General features: G+C 41.2%; 1 protein-coding gene across 1 annotated transcript; it reads right to left on the bottom strand.

Annotated features, from left to right (window-relative positions):
* Positions 1-899: 899 nt before the first annotated feature.
* On the bottom strand, positions 900-18,959 carry TMEM192 (transmembrane protein 192). The gene is made up of 6 exons (XM_080591803.1): positions 18,826-18,959; positions 15,363-15,509; positions 11,298-11,562; positions 8,632-8,766; positions 4,260-4,362; positions 900-2,532 (listed from the first exon to the last, which is right to left on the bottom strand). Exons 1-6 carry the CDS (start codon positions 18,856-18,858, stop codon positions 2,409-2,411), a joined length of 807 nt encoding a protein of 268 aa, XP_080447929.1. The 5' UTR covers positions 18,859-18,959; the 3' UTR covers positions 900-2,408.
* Positions 18,960-19,001: the final 42 nt, after the last annotated feature.

Here is a 19,001-nt window from a genome sequence, read left to right as displayed (position 1 = left end):
CCAGCTTCTCCAGGAGAATGCTGTGGGAGATGGTGTCAAACACTTAACCAAAATCCAAGTACACAACATCTACAGCTTTTCCCTCATCCACTAAGTGGGTCATCTTGTCATAGCAGATAAAGCTAGTCAGGCAGGACCTGCCCTTCATGAACCCATGGAGGTTTCTGATCACTTCATTGTCCTGTGTGATGGCACTCAAGATGATCTGCTCCATGACATCTTAAAAAAAAGGAAGATGAAACCAAACTATCAGGATCTCAAAACAATTGCACAAATTGTCACCCTAAATTTGTAGAAAATTTACACATCTGTCTATATTTTCATCCATCATTTTATTAGTCACTAGTTTATTTTACTGTTTTCCTTCATTGTTCTTGTCCTTACCAAGCTCAGTAATTGTCTCATAACCCTACTTCTTTCCTTTCTAAGGCAAGATTTAGATATGAAAGGGCCTTTGCTTTTACTCTAAAGCTGCTTCCTTTAAGGATTTTTCCCCATGTTTGTTTTTAGAAATCCAAGCAAATTATCACTGCCTCCCCCTGAACTTAATTTACTTTATAGACGGTAATGGCTTTTTGTAAAGCAGGATTTCCCTTTACTGTAAGGCATGCTGACCTGTGTCCCCTAATTCTACTTTCTCAGGTTCTCATTCACTCGACCAGCATGCAGACATCAGGCTTACTGGTTTCTCAGCTTTTCTTAGAACTCTTTATATCCCATTGATAGCCTCCCTGCCCTCAAGAAAGAAAAAGAGGGGAAGTAATATACAAATCAGGTTCAGACATCTCAGCCTTGATTCACTTAGAGCTCTATGTTAAAATACTTTTGTCTCAGCAACTTACAGTTGTTCAGAGTAGTATTCCAGGGTCTTGAAGAGAAGATTTTAATGACAGATTTCACACTTTCCTTAGTTGCATTTATTGTGCATGAACTTCACAGTCACATTTCACTGTTTTTCATAGAAGTTATATAAATCAATACACAGTCACATCAAAACCTGAGTTCTAAAACCAAAAACATTTGTATCCCTCACATGTTTATTATAAAATCTTGGTTTTACTTTCAAAAACAAAAAACCAACAACAACTAAGGGGAACAGTTTAGTGTTGGATAGCAGCAAAATCCCCAATATTTGTTTATCAACCTCCATATTTGTTACAAACTGAACAGTTATTTCTAAAGTTGTGCCCCAGTACCAAAATAGAAAGATTGTCTTCCCTCCCACCCCCATTCAACCACAAGACCACTTCCCATGAAAACATTCTTCTGAGTTTTGACCAGCGATTACCCTGTCTTCCCATAGATATTGGCTTCTAAAATAATGCTTAGTCTACATTGGTAGACAAAGTAGTACCTGGAAGAGAATGGTTCTTTTACCACCCTTCCCAATAAATCCATGCTATTAGATCTGCAGACTCTTGTTTCTTCAACTTCCAGAAGACTTCTTTATTTTTTACACCACCCACATACACATTGCAACATTTTCATTAAGATGCTGTCATTTTTGAAGAATCAAAACGTAGAGCAAGTGTAAGTGCAGTTGTGATAGCATCTTGTACAGGATCTAACTTGAAACGCCACTCAACACAAATTGCTTACCAGGTCATTGAGAGCTTGCTTCAAGTATTTGTGTTAGTTCAGTAGGCAGAGAAGGCAGAACAAGGATCTGTTTAGTCTTTGCTGACACAGAATCTCAGTAAAAAGAATGTCAGCAGCCCTGAAGACACCTCTTGGGGGATTTAGAGCCAGCATTCTGAAGAGCTGCTCAGATTGCTTATCATGACCTTCTTTTGTACCACATGTGAAATATACCATTTTAGGACACTCAGTGCCTTTGTTTTTCTTAACAGGATGCCAAGTTTCACTGCTGGCATGGGCAACAATTCATTCCTTTTCTTGGCAGAGGAGAAAAGGGGGCAGATCTAGAAAGCAAGTACATTTTGTATAGAATTCATGAAGTATACCATCTCTAACACTGAAAGTAATGGAATTCTGCAATAGAACATGTCTTGTCCCCAACTTCAGCACTGAAAACCATGAAGACATCCTCTGCAAAATTACCTTTTCCTTGAGAACAAATTTGTATTCTTGAAATATAAAGTACTTCAAGACTACAGCAGGGCAAAATAATAGCAACAACTGAAAGAAGTTAAACCATTACATCAAGTCCAACTGCAGCATAGCCTATTAGGATTTAAAAATCCTTGAAGCTCCAGATCTTTCAGAACTGATGTGAAAGAAGCCAGAATGTCCAATTGTAACAGGCTTACAGCATATGCAGAGCTCATGCTTCCAGTTTAACTTCTATTTTGAAGTGTGAAAGATGATCAGAGAGTCATCTGTACAAAACGGTTTGGATATTGCATTGCCTCATATTCCCTCGTGCTCCAACAACAGTTTTCCAAAGTTTAACTTTTTATTTGCTGAGATGTTAGCGCCAATAGTCTCTTGCTGAGCAGTGCATTGTGTCGCTGAAGATACTCTATTACATCTCCTTGCTTCTCAACTATCTCTTCTAAACTTGAATTTTCCCTTGAAAGAAAAAGAGAGTAAATACATGTTTCAGTAAGAGATAATAGCTTTCTGATATAAGAAAGGTCACTGCTGATTAACCCATACTGTAACAAGCTGCTCTTCAGTTTTACTTGTGTTGATCTTGACTGCTTCTCAGGGATGAAGCAATCTGTCTAGCCTCATTTTTGGATAATGAGAAAGAGCAAAAGATCTGGCTAAACTTCATGACATGTTTGCATAAGCAATATTTACATATTTCCTGTAAGGCAGTTACAGAAAAATAATAAGGCTGCTTACTTGTTTTAACCAACTTAAGTTGGTGAGCTAGACTACATGCCAGAATTGTACCAACTAAGAAAGCCATGCCACCTTTTCTGTATGGAATTGTCAAACCTGACATTAGAAACTTAAAACAGCAAGGACAAGCACTGAAATTTTGGCAAATACTCCTGCCTTCCCTCACTCACTATTTGCTGCTGATTGACTTGGAAGTCTGCTCTCAGCACACAGGTGAGTATCTCAGAACTCAGGAAGTTGCACCCCAGCCTTGCAGCACTTTATGGAGTAACATCGCCCTTAAGTTGTTATTCTGAGTACTTTATAAGAACTATGATTAAGTGGAAAAAGACTTGAGTCCAATTAAAAACCTACCGTGGTCAAGCTGGGAAAAAAGTCTGACAAAATTTGCAACCCTAACTGGTAATCTGCACTACCAACTTAAAGCACCAGAACAGCTCCTGGTCAGTAGCTTAGGTTGTAGAGGTCATAGTATTAAAAAAGCATTCAAGGTCAGCTGAAGGGCTGACAGGATTCACTTTTCAATAGACCTTAGCTCTCCAGGGAAAGAGAGTCAGAGCTGTATAGATTTGAATTAAAATAACTATTTTGCAATCAGTTCTCACAGGAAGTTTGCACTCTTTAATCAAGAGATCAGAGTCTTTTCCTCAGCTGGTCATTGTTGCAAACTTGTTTTCTGGGCACTTGAGGATTTCTCAGGGGAAAAGCTGAATGAGAAAGGAATGAGGTCCCCCATGCATTCACCATGATGTTGATATCAATATGGAAGTCAGACATTGTATCAAAATATCAAGACAACTCTAAATCCTTCCTGTATCCTGGATACCTAATTCCAAGTTCGGTAAGAGCATGTACAGCCTGCATTTGTGACACCTGGGGAAGTGCTGAAATATCAGCATCCCTAGACTTCTGCACTTCAATTTTTTACTAAGTAAGTCATGCTTTATTACAAAGTTTCAAAATAAATTCATGTGTGGAAATCCAAGCTAACTTTGACTTCATGTTGTCATTACCAATCTCATTTCAGCAACTGGAAGACGTTCAAGCAGTGAGAAGGTACACAAAGGACAGTCTTTGTGTAGGACAAGACTCACTACTTGTGAGTGAGGCTAATGCTGGATAGCTTCCCTGTATTATTGACAATCTTTCTCTCAAGTGGCTTACCCACATTAATTACCCTGCAAACTAGAAATATATTCCAAATCCCTTGCTAGAATCTCATGTCTAACTGCTAATACAGGACAAAGCTACAAAGTTTTTCTTCATCTATCAACTGCCCACATTTTCTTGCCTCAACGAACTTTCTGAAATAGCTTCACTTACCTGTTTTGGTTGACAAACTGAAAACTATACAAGTATTTCTACATGAAGTAGTAAAATTACACTAGTCAGTGTTGACTATATACCATAGTTGAACACATGGCAAGATTAATACAGAAAAATCTTACCTGAATCCAACTTCGGAAGTAATGTGACTAGGGTAAGCATACATCTTTTCTTCTTCAATTATGTCAGGTCTTGGCTTTGCACGATTGAAGTTGCTTATTTTCACTGAAAAAAGTTTAATAAAGTATTAGGAAACTACCACCACCAAGAAATTTTATCACCAGGCTCCAAGTTAAAAACAAATCCGTAACAGATGAATATATGCTCACCTTAGAATATGAGATGGAAAGGCAATAAGTCATGGGATTAGGTAGAAAAAAAGTAAAAAAAGAATAAAAGCAGAACCTAATCTCTACTTATTCTCTGGTATAGCTGGGATTACAAATTGAGGTTTTTTTTGCTTCCACCCCTCCACACACCTTTTTTTCAGTCCTGCCCCTCAAAAGACTGAGTGAAGACCTGAATGAGTGAAGACCTGAACCTGCTGCTTAGCTTGTAAAGCACAGTCTGTCACCTAAGGGAAGGAAAAGAGATCTAGTTTCCTCAGAGGAAGCTTGAGATTTGATCTCCAAATTCAGGCCACAAATCAAACAATGTGCAATAAAAATAGGAGAAAGTTTTTATACTAGTATCTAGGTCAGAACTTCTGACTTAGTATCTAGGTCAGAACTTCCACTTTGAGCTCTCAAATAGTATTTTAACTAGACTACCTGCAATGAAGCAGCAGCTTGTCTGCATGCTCCAAAACTAGGGCAGACTTGGTACAGAAATCTATTAAATATTTGAAACAGAGTGGCTCTTTGATCAGCTTCATATTGTGAGCCTCACAACGTTGGGTTATCAAAACCAAGTCACTCCTCGGCATCTGTGAATAAAGTTTAAGACTAAATTTAACACATGTACCATGGGGATGGAAGAAGCTGCAGGAACCCCTCGCATTATTTGTGGAAGGAAGCTGGAAATATTTGAAGTTATTCCTTAATCAGGAGCTGATATTGAAGGGAATGTACTGCAGAGATCCAGATTACATATTTTCAACTATGTAGTTAGGGGTACTTGTGAAGCAATACATCTAATACCACTAAAAAAATTCAGTCTGGCTCCATGAGAAATCTACACTACAGCAGAGAAAGGCTGTCCTTAGAAGTCAATAGTATCACAGGGTTTACTATAGGCCACCCTCCTAAAACAATGCTAAGACCCTCCAGAGGTTAGCTACAAGTTGGGCTCAAAGGTTAGTTATTTCTTTGACCGTATTCCTCTACAAATAAAACCACAACAGAATAGATGAGAAGTTTCCAACATACTTTACTTGTGGGAATGTTAGTCTTTTATTAAAGTGATATTAGAAATATGCGAGGAAGTCATTAGATACATATATTTAGTAAACCTTTGAACATTCAACTCTGCCCTACCAGTTAGGAACTTAAGATATTACGCTGACATTTAGAGCTATCTATATCATACTTCATTCCAGGCACATTTACCTCACTTGAAGGATTTATGTATGTCAAGTCTGTTATAGGATAATCCTAGAAATTCCATGTAGATTTGATCCCTCACCTCTGGATCCTACATCCATGTAGGCATACACTGCTAACCGAGGATGTTTTAAGAACAGCAGTTATATTTCAAGGGCCATTGCAATTCTGGAGACTTCTTGCTTGATGGAGCTATTTTGTGTTTCAGAAAATTCACAATCAGGTATTCCATGCAACTTTCATTTGTGAGGCATTAAATATAGTAATAGTTAAACAAAAAGTAGTCAGGTACATTATAACATTCAGTAGTCACGTACATTATAACATTCCACAGGTAACTGTTTACACATCACTAGCAGTTAAGAAATGATTCCACAGAAGAGGAAAAACTTTCTGAGTAATATACTAACACAAAAAAGGGGTTGATCATCATGAGTTCACAGTGGAGTCACATTAATCTCCCCAGGGTTGCTCCTTGAGTTAGAGCTACATTAGTGATAAAATCTGAACAGTTAGTGGTATCTAAGTGTTTGCCTTAGAGAGACGCTCCAACACTGCAGGGGACTGTCCTTAGAGTATCCTACAAAGGAGGCTTCATGTTTCCTGTCACAGAGGGCTCTGAGACAGAAAAGTGTATCAGTCACAACAGTCTTCCAAAAACTGACCAAATACTTTTGTGTACATCAGGAGAGCTTTAGTTTGATGCCTAAAAGGTTAAAGGCAAAACCCTCAGAAACAACCATTACATCCAAGAGATATACAGGCAGTCTGTTAGCTTACCTCAACATGTTTTGGGATGGAAGAAAAGTTATACCACCCACTAGAAAAGGCAATCTAGATTGATTAGAGAAGTTTTCCCCATCTTGAGGCAAGTTACATAAATTTGTTTATATAACTTAAACTCTAGTTATATAAAATAACCCTTGCTTTGTACAGCAATCAAGCTTTAGAGAATGAAGCGTAGACTACTCTCCTGGGGCTGCTAAGGAAGGAAGGAAGGTAGCTGTTGCCAGAAGGGACAGTTTGCTCCCTACTTGAGGTGCAGCTCCATCCCTCCTTTGCCTTGGTTCCACCACTCACTGGACCCTTCAAGCCTCCTTCAGCTCAATCTGGAAAAACATCACACCCTGTATCTTCCTAGTATAAACTGGTAATGGATTTTACAAGCACTGGTAGTACAAGCTAGGGGAGATAACCTGCCTGGTGACAGGTCATTTGAGAGCTCTTAGAAACTCCTTAGAAACTCCAGTCTCAGACTTATTTACAAGGAATTTGACCTTGACTTATTCTATTTTAATAAGGTAAGAGATGCATATTATACCTCTGAACTATAAGAGACCTCAGTAAGAAATACTGTTTCACTGGAGTTCCTGAAGTTCCACTGAAGTTCTGTAGCTTATCTCTACTTGGAGTTTCCCAGCAAAGTAAGTATGCTTATGCTAAGACAGGATGATTTCCAGCATTCTTGGAATAGCTCTCTAGGATGGCCGTGCTCATGTCTCCTCATTGCTCTCTTCATTCTTCTTTTGCCCATCTAAATGGGCAAAGCCTGACAAGACTACATGCCTTCAGGCCTCCGCACCCTTATGGAAGAGATATGTAGTTTAGAGCTGCAACCTTATTTCTTGCTGAGTTTTGACTTCAATAGTGTGCCAGGAAGAGTCTTGACTAGTTTTAGGTCCCAGATGACCGAGCCATTTGGCAGTATTTGCATCAACCACATCAGTAAGAACACACCAAAACTCTTCTACAAGAAAAACTATTCTAAATCAATATATAACAGAGCCACAAAGAAGTCAGATTATGACAAAAACACTGACTGTAGAAATAGCTTTTCCTTTAAGCTGCACGCAGTCCGGAAGGATGCAGTCCTGAAGGAGGTGTTTTCAGGTATTTCCACCTTCCTGCTATTTGATTAAAAGTCAGGAGCAAACTTAAGTTTTGTTCATCTTTTTTTCCTTCCACTAGAGAAACCAGTGCTACTGAGGCTATTTAAACTAAGCTGTCATCTCCTTGTTTGTAGCTGTAAATAAAAAGCAGCACCTCAGAAGCAGAAATACAAACCATCTAACTCAAGACCCAGAATGTCATGTCAGACACATTGCATTTAAGCATTTGTTTTACAAAGAAAACTACGGATAATTGCTTTTTTGTGTGTTATGTACCTTTTCCAGTGTTTTCAATGCAGCTACATGACCCATAAACCCACATAGCTTTTAAGATGAGATTAGAACATCATTTGTTTCAAACACTTATCAACCAGCATTTTAGATACTATTACTGTAGTTTTATAGAAGGAAGCTTATGAAGTCCTGCTAAGTTATACCAAACCTAAAAGAAGACAGCCTTACAAGAAAGGGACAGCACAAAGCAGTGCATCAATTTTATGCAGTGTTTTAGAATATTTGCTAACACTAAAATAAGAGACATTATATTTAGAAAACAGAGGGAATTCTTCACTTTCAGTGATGGAGAGACTGCAGCTTTTGAGGTAAGACCACGTAAAGAGGAAAATAAGGGAATATAGAATTAGAAGTCTGTAGATGAAGGCACACCACGCTACCAGCTATTCAAGTTCCAACTGTAAATCCTAGAACATCTGATAAAGCCATCTCTCACTGCTTCACAGCTCACAACTGCATTTGAGGACACACTCCCAAACCAACAATCCTGTTCAGAGAATACTTCTGCAACAATTGTTTTTATTGCCACTTCACTGGATCAACAGCTTTAAGCTAACAGCTTTTATCTACAACACCACAAAACCAAACCAAGCCTGACAACCTACCCATTTGTCAGGAATTTGCCTTGGTTCCTCTACAGGCACAAAACTATGTTGTATTTATAGTTGCAGTTAAACATCCTGGGGTACCCCAGCTGCACTACTCTGAGGGCAAACAAAAGAGCTCAGTAGCCATTATAGCACTCCTCAACAAGGCAAAGCTCATCTCACCTGTGTAAATCACCAGGCAGGTCAGTGAACTAATCAGCTCCACACCGAGGACTCCCAAGATAAGATACAGGTACACTTTACTGTGATCAGGGAAGGAATGCTGGGTTGACAGAATCAAAAGCAGGGCTGCATTACCTAGAAAAACAAGTGTTACATTTGATGCAAGATCACAACTGCTGGCAACGAAATGAAGTTTTCTTTCAGCATTTCATTGTAATGGTACAGAATGAGTTCTTACTGATTTTTCCAACTTAAAAGAAGGGTGAAGAAGTGGACTAGGCACACCTAATAGATATGTGTTCACTTAAACAGTTTCTAACCTTGTAGCTACTATCCATCCTCAAAACTGCTTCAAGATTATAGTTTTTTCCCCAATTCCTAGAAGGTAACACCAGTCATAATTCAAAATGAGAAGTATTTTCCTTCAGTGTATTTAAATATAAGGTTATTAAATAAAAAAATATAAGGTTATTAAATAAAAGAAACCACAACTGCTAACCCCTTCCTTACACAGAGATATATCTACACAGGCTTCCAGTTGCCTGGCTATTATTTTAACACTTGCAGATTACAGAAATTTGAAGTGAGTACAATTAGTCAGGGATAATAAACATTTAGTTATAGACCTAAGAATTGTTCTGAGTTCTTTAAAGCCCCTCTTCTCATACAGTGCAGCATACTTCTGATGCAGAATACAAAAAGGTTCCCTCCCCCCCTAGAAATGCTATAACCAGTCTGGATAAAGCATTCAATTTATTAAGACCATTGAAGTGTCTAGGGAACTCAAGTTCTTTTGTACTACATTAGGCAACTGAACTGTCAGGATGGAAGTGATAGCAGCAGCAGTTAGCACAGCAGGAAGTTCTCAGCAATGCTCACACCACCTTCTGATCTAGAAGTGATTTACATAAGTTCATAGCATAGATCTGATTGCACCTGAACTTTTACACTTGCCCACAGCTGGTACAGAAGAGGAGACACGGACTCAACCTAGGACAGGAAGCAGGGCTTTTGAGTTTAATAATCCAGATTTCAACAGGTAGAATAGTCCTTTTACTATTTTGAAACATCCATAAGCCTGCTGTAGCCTAATCTTTTCACTCCAAAAACATGCTCCAAAAACATCTTTTATCTTCAGAGCTCTACCTAGTGGCCATAGCCTGAAGTTTTACACTCAAGGTGACTAGATCTTTTAGTGACTGGGTGGAAAGCTAGCAGAGCAGTAGTACCACAATTTATCAAGGCTGGTAAAAAAATTATACTCCAGTTATTCAGATTTACAGATAAGAAAAATATTGTGAAAGACCATTCTTTCCTGTTCCCCTACCACTAAAATGTGAAAAAGCCCCTCAAATTTATAAACGATCTGGATGTAGGAATAGAAGGTATTTTGAGCAAGTTTGCTGATGACACCAAACTTGGAGGAGTTGTGGACTCGAATGAGGGTGGAAAGGCCTTGCAGAGGGATCTGGATAGGTTGGAGAGCTGGGCGATCACCAACCACATGAAGTTCAATAAGAGCAAGTGCCGGGTCCTGCACCTGGGACGGGGAAATCCTGGCTGCACGTACAGACTGGGCGATGAGACGCTGGGGAGCAGCCTAGAAGAGAGGGATCTGGGGGTTGTGGTAGACAGCAAGTTGAATATGAGCCAGCAGTGTGCCCTGGCGGCCAGGAGGGCCAACCGTGTCCTGGGGTGCATCAAGCACGGCATCGCTAGTAGGTCAAGGGAGGTGATTGTCCCGCTCTACTCTGCGCTGGTGCGGCCTCACCTCGAGTACTGTGTGCAGTTCTGGGCACCACAGTATAAAAAGGACATGAAACTGTTGGAGAGTGTACAGAGGAGGGCTACGAAGATGGTGAAAGGCCTGGAGGGGAAGACGTACGAGGAACGGCTGAGGTCACTGGGCCTGTTCAGCCTGGAGAAGAGGAGGCTGAGGGGAGACCTCATCACAGTCTACAACTTCCTCGTAAGGGGGTGTCGAGAGGCAGGAGACCTTTTCTCCATTAACACCAGTGACAGGACCCGCGGGAACGGGGTTAAGCTGAGGCAGGGGAAATTTAGGCTCGACATCAGGAGGGGGTTCTTCACAGAGAGGGTGGTTGCACACTGGAACAGGCTCCCCAGGGAAGTGTCATACATCACACTGTTCAAACAAAGAAAAAGCCGTAGGAAGTAGAGCCAAATGTTATAGAGCCCTGTTGAAGATTAGAAAATTGTTTGACTAGTTTGAGACAGTTGTTGAGCAACAGGTGATCCACCCATTTCTACTTAAAATGCAGCTTGAAAAGCAAAGAAGACTACACTCCTCAGAAGGATTAACAGATTAGCAGTCATGCCACTTACCCAACTAGATAAATCAGTATGCAAATTGCTATCACTAGCAGCCAAAGACCTTGCTGGCTAAGTATTCTATGGCTGAAGACTACAAATCACTAGATGTCTTACTCAGCCTCACACTTCTGGGCACTTTTTCACCATGTTCTTTACGACATGCATCTGGCAGGACAGAACACTCAGACAGCCCATCTGACTAAAATAGCATTTAAAGATTTGGCTATGAGTATTTGTAACAAGTTCATAATGTATGTTAAATAACTCTTCAGTCTTTCCTCCTATCAAAATTTAAGGCTTTACAAAAGAACAGAAAAACAAGTTGACTTTACCTGTAGAGTGAATCACAAGTGGAAGACTTTTTAGATGTCTTGTTGATCGATATATTGAGAAGTAACCTCTGCTTCTGACTTTACTGTGGTGGTGGTGGATGTATCGTTCAAAAAACACGTGCAGAATCCACAGAATTACTTTTGCAATGATTATGACAGTCTGCACTTTAAGTGGGTGAGTATAGTTTCCAGGGCACTTATCCTGGTTTGGATTAGGGTAAGAACAAAACATAGCTGCTAAAAATGCTAGAACAACAAAAGCAACCTAGAAGAGAAAGGAAGAGAAAACACTCTTAAAAGTCAACATCTAACAATAAAAAGACTTCTGTAATTGTGCATTACCTTCTGAATTGATTTTATTGAAGTTACAAACATTAGATGCTCTTACCACAATGACTACATATCATTCCAGTAACACTCATGACTGAGCAGAGTTGAACAAACTTGAGAACCATTCTTCTTAGCATTTCCTCCAGATTGATTACACTGTTAAATGAGTACCCCTTTCAAAGTAAATGAATTTGAGTCCTGGACACTTTTTAATCTGTTTTTTACTTTAACGGAAAAAAGATGTACATAAAAGTTTTTCAACTCACTCATTTGTACTTGTTACTGCTCTCCAGGACTGTCTCATCTTGTTGGAATAGTCTACATTTTTCTCCAAACAGAGGGAGTTTGACATTTCATAAATAAAGATTAACTTTCTTAAATCCATTCGAGAATCTCTAAGTTAACATTAAAGCAAGTGAAACAAACATTCTACCTTACAGAGCAAGTAATCAACACCAGGTAAATACCTCTGTGAGCTAGTAAATACACTGAAGAATGATTACTACCAGATTTTTCCATTTTGCTCAGAATTTATGTCAGAATGACCAGGCTAGTGGCATTATAACTTGTCTTCTAGACTTTTTACTGAACTTTCAGCTTCAGTAGTTAAGAGCAGCATATGCAATCCTTTGGCCAACTAGAAGGCAGTCTTTTATCTTCTAGTGCAGATTATCTGGGGGTATATGTAAGCACAGAGGGACAGTTTTTTTTATTTTTCAGACCCTTGCGGAATATTTAGTCATAGAAGATGGTATCCATCATTTTCTTTCACTAAACAACAAAGTATGGTACTTTCCAATACTGTTTCATTCTTCAGACTGAAAAAAAATCACCAACACAAAAGAAAATTGAAAGCTTCTATATAGATAAAAAACCACTTTACTTAAGCCTACAAAGCTTTAATACCCCCCTCATACTCTTAGCTTAAAATGAGCTTCCAAGATTCTGTATATTATCGTATATTATACTTCACAGAAAACAGGACTGAAGATGGAGGAACATCTTATTTTCAAAGCTGCTTTACCTCATGAGTTTACCTGTATTTAACTCCATGGATATCCAAGAACCTACCCTCCTTTCCTACTCCCTTGAACTCATTTTGCTATTTTGTCATTTCCCAAGCAACTTTAAAAGTTCACAGAATGTAATCTGATATGAACTGCCCTTAGCTTGCTTCTTGAGTGGTGAATGCAGTAAGTGATGGAGGGGCTACGGAGGCAAGAAAGGGGAGGGAACAATTTGCACACAATCATCAGTTCATAAAAGCAACACCATGTCATAGAGGATAGGTAGAGTAAAGGTGAAAGAAAAGGGGAGCAAAAGAAAAGGGGAGCAAAGAGTATGTTATCCATACGGATATTACTTTAAACACATTAAATTCAAAAAGTTTTCTTGGAGATAAGTAACCCAACTGGGAAAATGAAATAGGAGAATGATTATCAACATAACATTTAGGCTATTATTTAACCACCTCCTTTTCTTACAGAGCTAAGAATAACTCAGCTAACTCAAATCATTCCATTACTGTTAGGATTGCCATTTCACAACAGCAACACATCTAGTTCAACTCCCTCCTGGCGTCAGGAATGTATGTCAGTACAGCAAATGGCTATATTAAGTTCTGTGATACAATTAGCAGCTTTATTAATCTATGGCAATGCACACATGAGGAAGTTGACAACTTGCATTACTAAGTGGCATTTATTGACAACAACTTGCTTACATTCTAGGGTAGTCCAACAACAGGTTTTTCACCTCAGGTCAGAGGAATTTTATATACAGAAAAATATTCTTAGAAAGTATTCAAGAAGCTCAGCTTTATGTATGTACATATGCAGAAGAAAAACAGGGTTAATACAAAGGAATTATTTATAGCCTGTATGTGTTACACTGTTCTGCTGAGTCTTTTGACAGGAACCAAAAGCCTTGAAGAAAAGCAAGGCTTGGCAAACGCCACTCAAACACTCAGCCCAGCCACACACCAGCATAAGGATACTCTAGAATTTAATGTAACTAAGCAACTGCACTGAAGAAGCCATTTGCTGCATAAGCCAATTTCTTGGCACAGGAAGGAGAAGAAAAAAATACTCCAAGTTGCACATGAATTATTTTAGAGATGCATTACAACTTTTCCTCATACATACTCATATCCTACAGTTACCTTCTCCAGGATACCTGCTACTTTAGTTAGACATCTGTTGGAAGCTAACCTAACATCCTTCATATTCCACACAGTTTATACACATTCACAGAAGCACAGGGGAAGGAAAAAAATCCTATAAGCTTGTTTTCTCCATCCATCAACATGCTTCTTTTCAGCAAGAGACAGCACCATTTCATGGGTGCAATTTCATATTGCTGTATTGCACCAACAGAAAAGTTTTTTTTCATTTTGCTCCAAGGACTGACTTGCTACTTGCTCAGGTTCAGGAATAGCAGCAAGACTTGACCTGGAAGATTGCACATGGACAGGACTCTTCACCCTGCCTTTACTTCTCTACTTTCAGGAAGAAAAAGTAGTGATAGGTACAGAAGCAGCAGCATTTTTCTAGGGTCAGAGTGACTGACATTTGGCTACATCAGTTATGTCAGTATACATTAGCAGTCCCAGGATTCTGCTCTACCACCAGTAGCAGTGTCTACCTTCATAATGCAGAAGTGCTGAGGGATGGACACCAGAGTGATGTTCTGGTAGGCAAAGTGAATATGGCTGGATACGCAGTTTCCATTGGAAATTTTTGCAGTTCATTCAGCAGAACTGCAGTAGTGGTCCTTCATAAGTCTGCTTAGACAGAGGGAGATTTTTAGTTCTCAAGTTAGGAGGCCAGGGCATATTGTTTGAATAGCTTTACATAGCTACCTAAGGAGACCTCAGAAGCTGAGATAAGTTTTAGCAGAGAACGTTTTGTAGAGCACTGAGGATAGCATTTTTTCATTTATGAAAAAACTAACCATCTCATCTTGAGTACCCTGGCTTTACGTATGCACCATCTTCATATCTACATTAGTGGCATTATGCTATGTAAGTACAATTTCAGTTAGGTACTATGGCCTGAGCTTTCTACCTGATCTTCTTCACATTTCATTTCCATGTGCTCATAAGCAGCAATACACGTCTTCAGCTTTTGAAGAATAAACTCACCACTATGCAGGAGTCTCTATTTGTCTATGAGCCTCAGCATGACCTTCACGCTGTTAGGTACAAGATTTTCCTTTGTGCTTTTCCACCTTAACCTCCAAAGGTCAGTCAGGGCAGGAAATAACATGGATTCCTTATTCCTCCATTCATTACCATGTAAAAAACCCTGGAGCAACTCCAGCTTGACTTGCTTGGTTACCATGGAAAGAAATACCTTAAGTCTTCCCTGTGAAATTAAGTTCATCCTCCAAAGGGCAGTGCCATAAACCTGATCTTAGCTGTCTACATCTAGTCTTAGGCACTTATGAATCAATAGTGTTTTAAAAGTACATTTCCAACAGCATAGAACAACCATTATTTAAAAGGCTTTCCTTTCTAAAAAGGAAGGCTGCAGCATGTTAGCACTGAAAAACAAATTGGAATTAAAATTCATCAAGTATCATGTAACATAAAGATTATCAAAATTCACTGGAAGGTTTCGCTTGGTTGGGGGAAAAAAGCACGTTCAAGTCTTGGGAGAATTCTGTCCACATGAAGGGTAACAATTCAGAATAAAGAGTACATTTTCATAAGAAAGTCATGGTTACTGAACTTACATGTATTAGCAACAGAAAATTGGCAAGAAAAACTGCTGGGATAGCATGAAATCTTGGCCGCAGTTGTGAATGCAGTGTATGAGACAAAATAAGAGGTGCATCCAGCAGAGGATCATCATCTAAACTCTGTGTTATTTCCAAGGACCCCTGGAACAGAGAGGGAAGAAGTGAAAACAGGTAAGCTCTAAAAGAATCAAAGTTACAGCAATTTCTTGTTAGCAACTCCATCTTTGAAAAAAGAACAGGATGAGTATTTCAGGAGATACTTTATGTTCTAAGCAAACTCTTCACATCTTTCTGTGGTAGGTATTCAATCCCTAAGGAATCTGACACCAGTATACCTCCCAGCATTGCCCTCAGTCTTTCAATCTTTAGAAATATTTGAGCACCATTCCCAAGTGAGGCCACAAGTATAGTACATTCACATGAGAAGGTCCAAGAAATGACAGTTAAAGCCCATTTCATATATCCTATACAGGTACTTCAGAAGTCTGTTGTTATTCTTGTCTTTGTCCAGACAAGTTCAAGGGAATGACAAGGACAAATGCAGTGTACCAGTAACAGATGTAATCTCAATTTAAATTGAGCCAGCCACTGACACCCAGTACATCTCACTGTGTGCATCCCAGCAATAGTTCAAGTTGAATCCAGGAAAGAAAAAAGCAATTTAGAGGGAAGATGCAATTAGGGACTGGTCAAGACTCTGCTTTCAGTAGAGCACATGCAGCCCTTACTTGTCACATTGGTGACATATATTCAGGTCTTTCTTCTCCTCCACATTCAGCTTGCATGTTTCAGCCATGTAATTTTCCTGTAGTGCCTTTTTTTAAAGCTACAGCTAAGCTTGAGTGGAGAGAAAGTCTTTTCTTGTGGAGAAGAAACTTACCCCAGTGCAGTCTTTGCCCATTCCAGGCTAGAACTCAGCCCTTCAATACATCTGAAGCTGATCGTGCACAGGCATGCTGAACAAATGACAAGCTTGCCAGCAACTCAAACTGCTCAAGTTTCTCCTCTTAGCATCGCTGTATCCCATGCTATAGCTTGTTTGATTTGATAGTTAAAACCACTTAAGGTTTCAATCAAGTTTTGACTACTCTTCTCTGGAGTGGTAGTAACTACAGCCCAGAATAAAGTATACAGAACAGAATAACACCAGCCTGTGATGGCATTACAGCACAGACATTCAGAGATGATCAACAGTCAGAAACCATCCATTGAGGACACGCTACAGAACCTTGCTTTCTGCTGCAAGCCCTTCCACCCATCCCACTCCAGAGATCCAAGTATTCAAAATGACATGTCAGAGCCCACTGGGATTTCTGTTAAATTGAGGAGTCCTCATTGCCATGACAGACAGTAGTCTATCAAGACAAATAAGCATATTCTCCTAGATATGAGAATGAGAAGAGAGATGAGTTGTTAAAATAGATTAAAATAGATAAACAAAGCAGGTTGGAAGACACCCACAAAGATCAGAGTACAACTTGATGGACTCAAACTCCCCAAAGGACCACTCAAAAAAAAAGTCAGACCATATGTCTGAAAACATTACCCAAACACTTCCTCAAATGGGCTGGGCAGGCTCAGTACCATGACCACATCCCTGAGGAGCCTGTCCCCATACCTGACCCCCCTCCCTGTGAAGAACCTTTCCTTAACACCCAGCCTGACCCTCCCCTGTCCCAGCTCCATGCTGTTCCTTCAGGTGCTGTCACTGTCCCCAGAGAGCAGAGCTCAGCACCTGCCCCTCCGCTCCCCTCATGAGGGAGCTGCAGGCCACCATGAGGCCTCCCCTCAGCTTGCTCTGAAGAAACCAAAGGACCTCAGCTGTTCCTCATACATCTTCCCCTCCAGAGCTTTCACTATCCTCATAGCCCTCCTTTGAATATTCTCCAGTAGTTTTATGTCCTTCTTATACTGTGGTGCCCAAACCTGCACACAGTACTTGAGGTAAGGCTGCAGCAGCACAGAGCTGAGCAGGACAATCCTTTCCCTCAAACCCTTTCTGTGGGGCTGCTCTCCAGCCTCCTGTCCCCCAGTCTGTACATTTAGCCAGGATAACCCCATACCAGGTGGGGAATCTGGCACTTGCTCTCATTGAATTTCACAGTGCTGATGATTTCTCAATACTCTAGTTTGTAGAGATTTCTCTGCAATGCCTCTCTACCATTGAGGGAATCAAAGAGCTCTTCCCAGTTTAGTGTCATCTGGGAACTCAGTATATGCCTTTGACTCCTGTGTCAGATCACTTACAAAAACATTGACAAGAACTGGCCCTAAAGTAGAACCCTGGGGGACCCCACTAGCGACTTGCCGCAAGCTTAATGTAACCCCATTTACTCTAACTCTGAGCCCAGCCTACCAGTCAATTCCTGACTCACTGCATTATGTAGGTTCACACTTCACATTAACCACAACAGCCCAGACTGGCTCCCTCATGTTGTTTCACCTACAGACAGCTGCCTGCAACAAAAGAGATAGTCACCCAGCGTTATCTCAGCCAGCATTCAGTTTTATTGTAGTACAGCGAGTGCCACACTCACACAACCAAAGGTGAGCAACCAGGCTTTTCCTCACTCATTTCTGCCTCTCATTACCTAGCCTTTGACCATGAGCCATCCTTGCTGGAACACCCACCTAGTAAGATGACCTTTTACTGCAGACCTAAAGATTTAGAAATGCTATTGCTCTTTTCATGTTACTAGTATAAGACCTATAAGTAGGAGTGCAAAAAAAGCTCTGTGCCCCATTCCCAGGTGTGACTTTTAAAGCCTGAAAGCAAACCAGCCACAGGTCATGCACACCAGTGGCCAGGCCATCCAGCCTCATTCCTCCTGAGCACCCAGAGGAGCTAACAGTGCACTCCTCCACCAGGCAGCAAGCCTCCTTCGGCAGGACAACATCCTCTGCCTGCTGGGAGCAGGTGAGCTCCTCGCTTCCAAAATACAGTGGCAAAGCTCCAGAGCACGTGTGAGCAGGTCCCTTACAGCGGGGCCGGCTACCACCCACCGAAACGGGGCCACCATCAGGAAGCACTAGGCGGCATGACCTCCAGGCAGCGCGGGGAGGACGGGAACAGCGTGCGAGCATTTCCTCCCCTTCAGGAAACCCAGGAAGCGCCCTAATTAGAGCGAGCACCAGCCTCACCGGGCTGAGCCGAAGCCCCACCCGGTAAAGCCCATGCACTAGGGGCAGGCTGGAGACGGCGGCCCGGGGCTAGGAGGAGCCGCCCACACCCCGCCGTGGCTCCATACCCCCAGCGCTCGGCGGGGGGGCTCCTACTTCCCTGCCGGCACCTGCCTGCCCCCGACCAAAGCGGGGAGAAAAAGGAGGCCCGAAGCGCTGGCTGAAGGCAAAAATAAACAACAAGAGGGAGGGAGAAGAAGATGAACCCGCGCAGCGCTCGCCCCCAGTGACAGCCGCCGCACACTGGCGGTGCCCCGCCCGGCCGCCCCGCACTCACGTTGTCCACCTCCGACTGCCGCCTGGCCGCCATCTCGGTGCTCCGCCCCGCCTCGCCCCGCCGCCTTTAAGCGGCGCCCCGCGGCCGGGCGCAGGCCCCGTCCCCTCCGCCACGCCCCGGGGAGGAGCCGCAGTGCTCGGGGCCCGGCCCCCGTCGTCCCATCACGGGCTAAAAGC

This window comes from Anser brachyrhynchus (genome assembly GCF_964034855.1).
Source record: "Anser brachyrhynchus genome assembly, chromosome: 4".
Classification (NCBI taxonomy): Eukaryota; Metazoa; Chordata; class Aves; order Anseriformes; family Anatidae; genus Anser; species Anser brachyrhynchus.
This window is presented reverse-complemented; position numbering and strand designations above follow the sequence as displayed.

What these genes read in the sequence shown, in the direction of transcription:
- TMEM192 (XM_080591803.1), bottom strand. Translation starts at nt 18,858, where the DNA reads ATGGCGGCCAGGCGGCAGTCGGAGGTGGACAAC. An exon ending in CTGCCTGGTGATTTACACAG is followed by an intron (nt 4,363 to 8,631) that starts GTGAGATGAGCT and finishes AACTTTTTTCAG; the next exon opens with TGAAAATAAGCAACTTCAAT. An exon ending in ACTTCCGAAGTTGGATTCAG is followed by an intron (nt 2,533 to 4,259) that starts GTAAGATTTTTC and finishes TTTTCTTTCAAG; the next exon opens with GGAAAATTCAAGTTTAGAAG.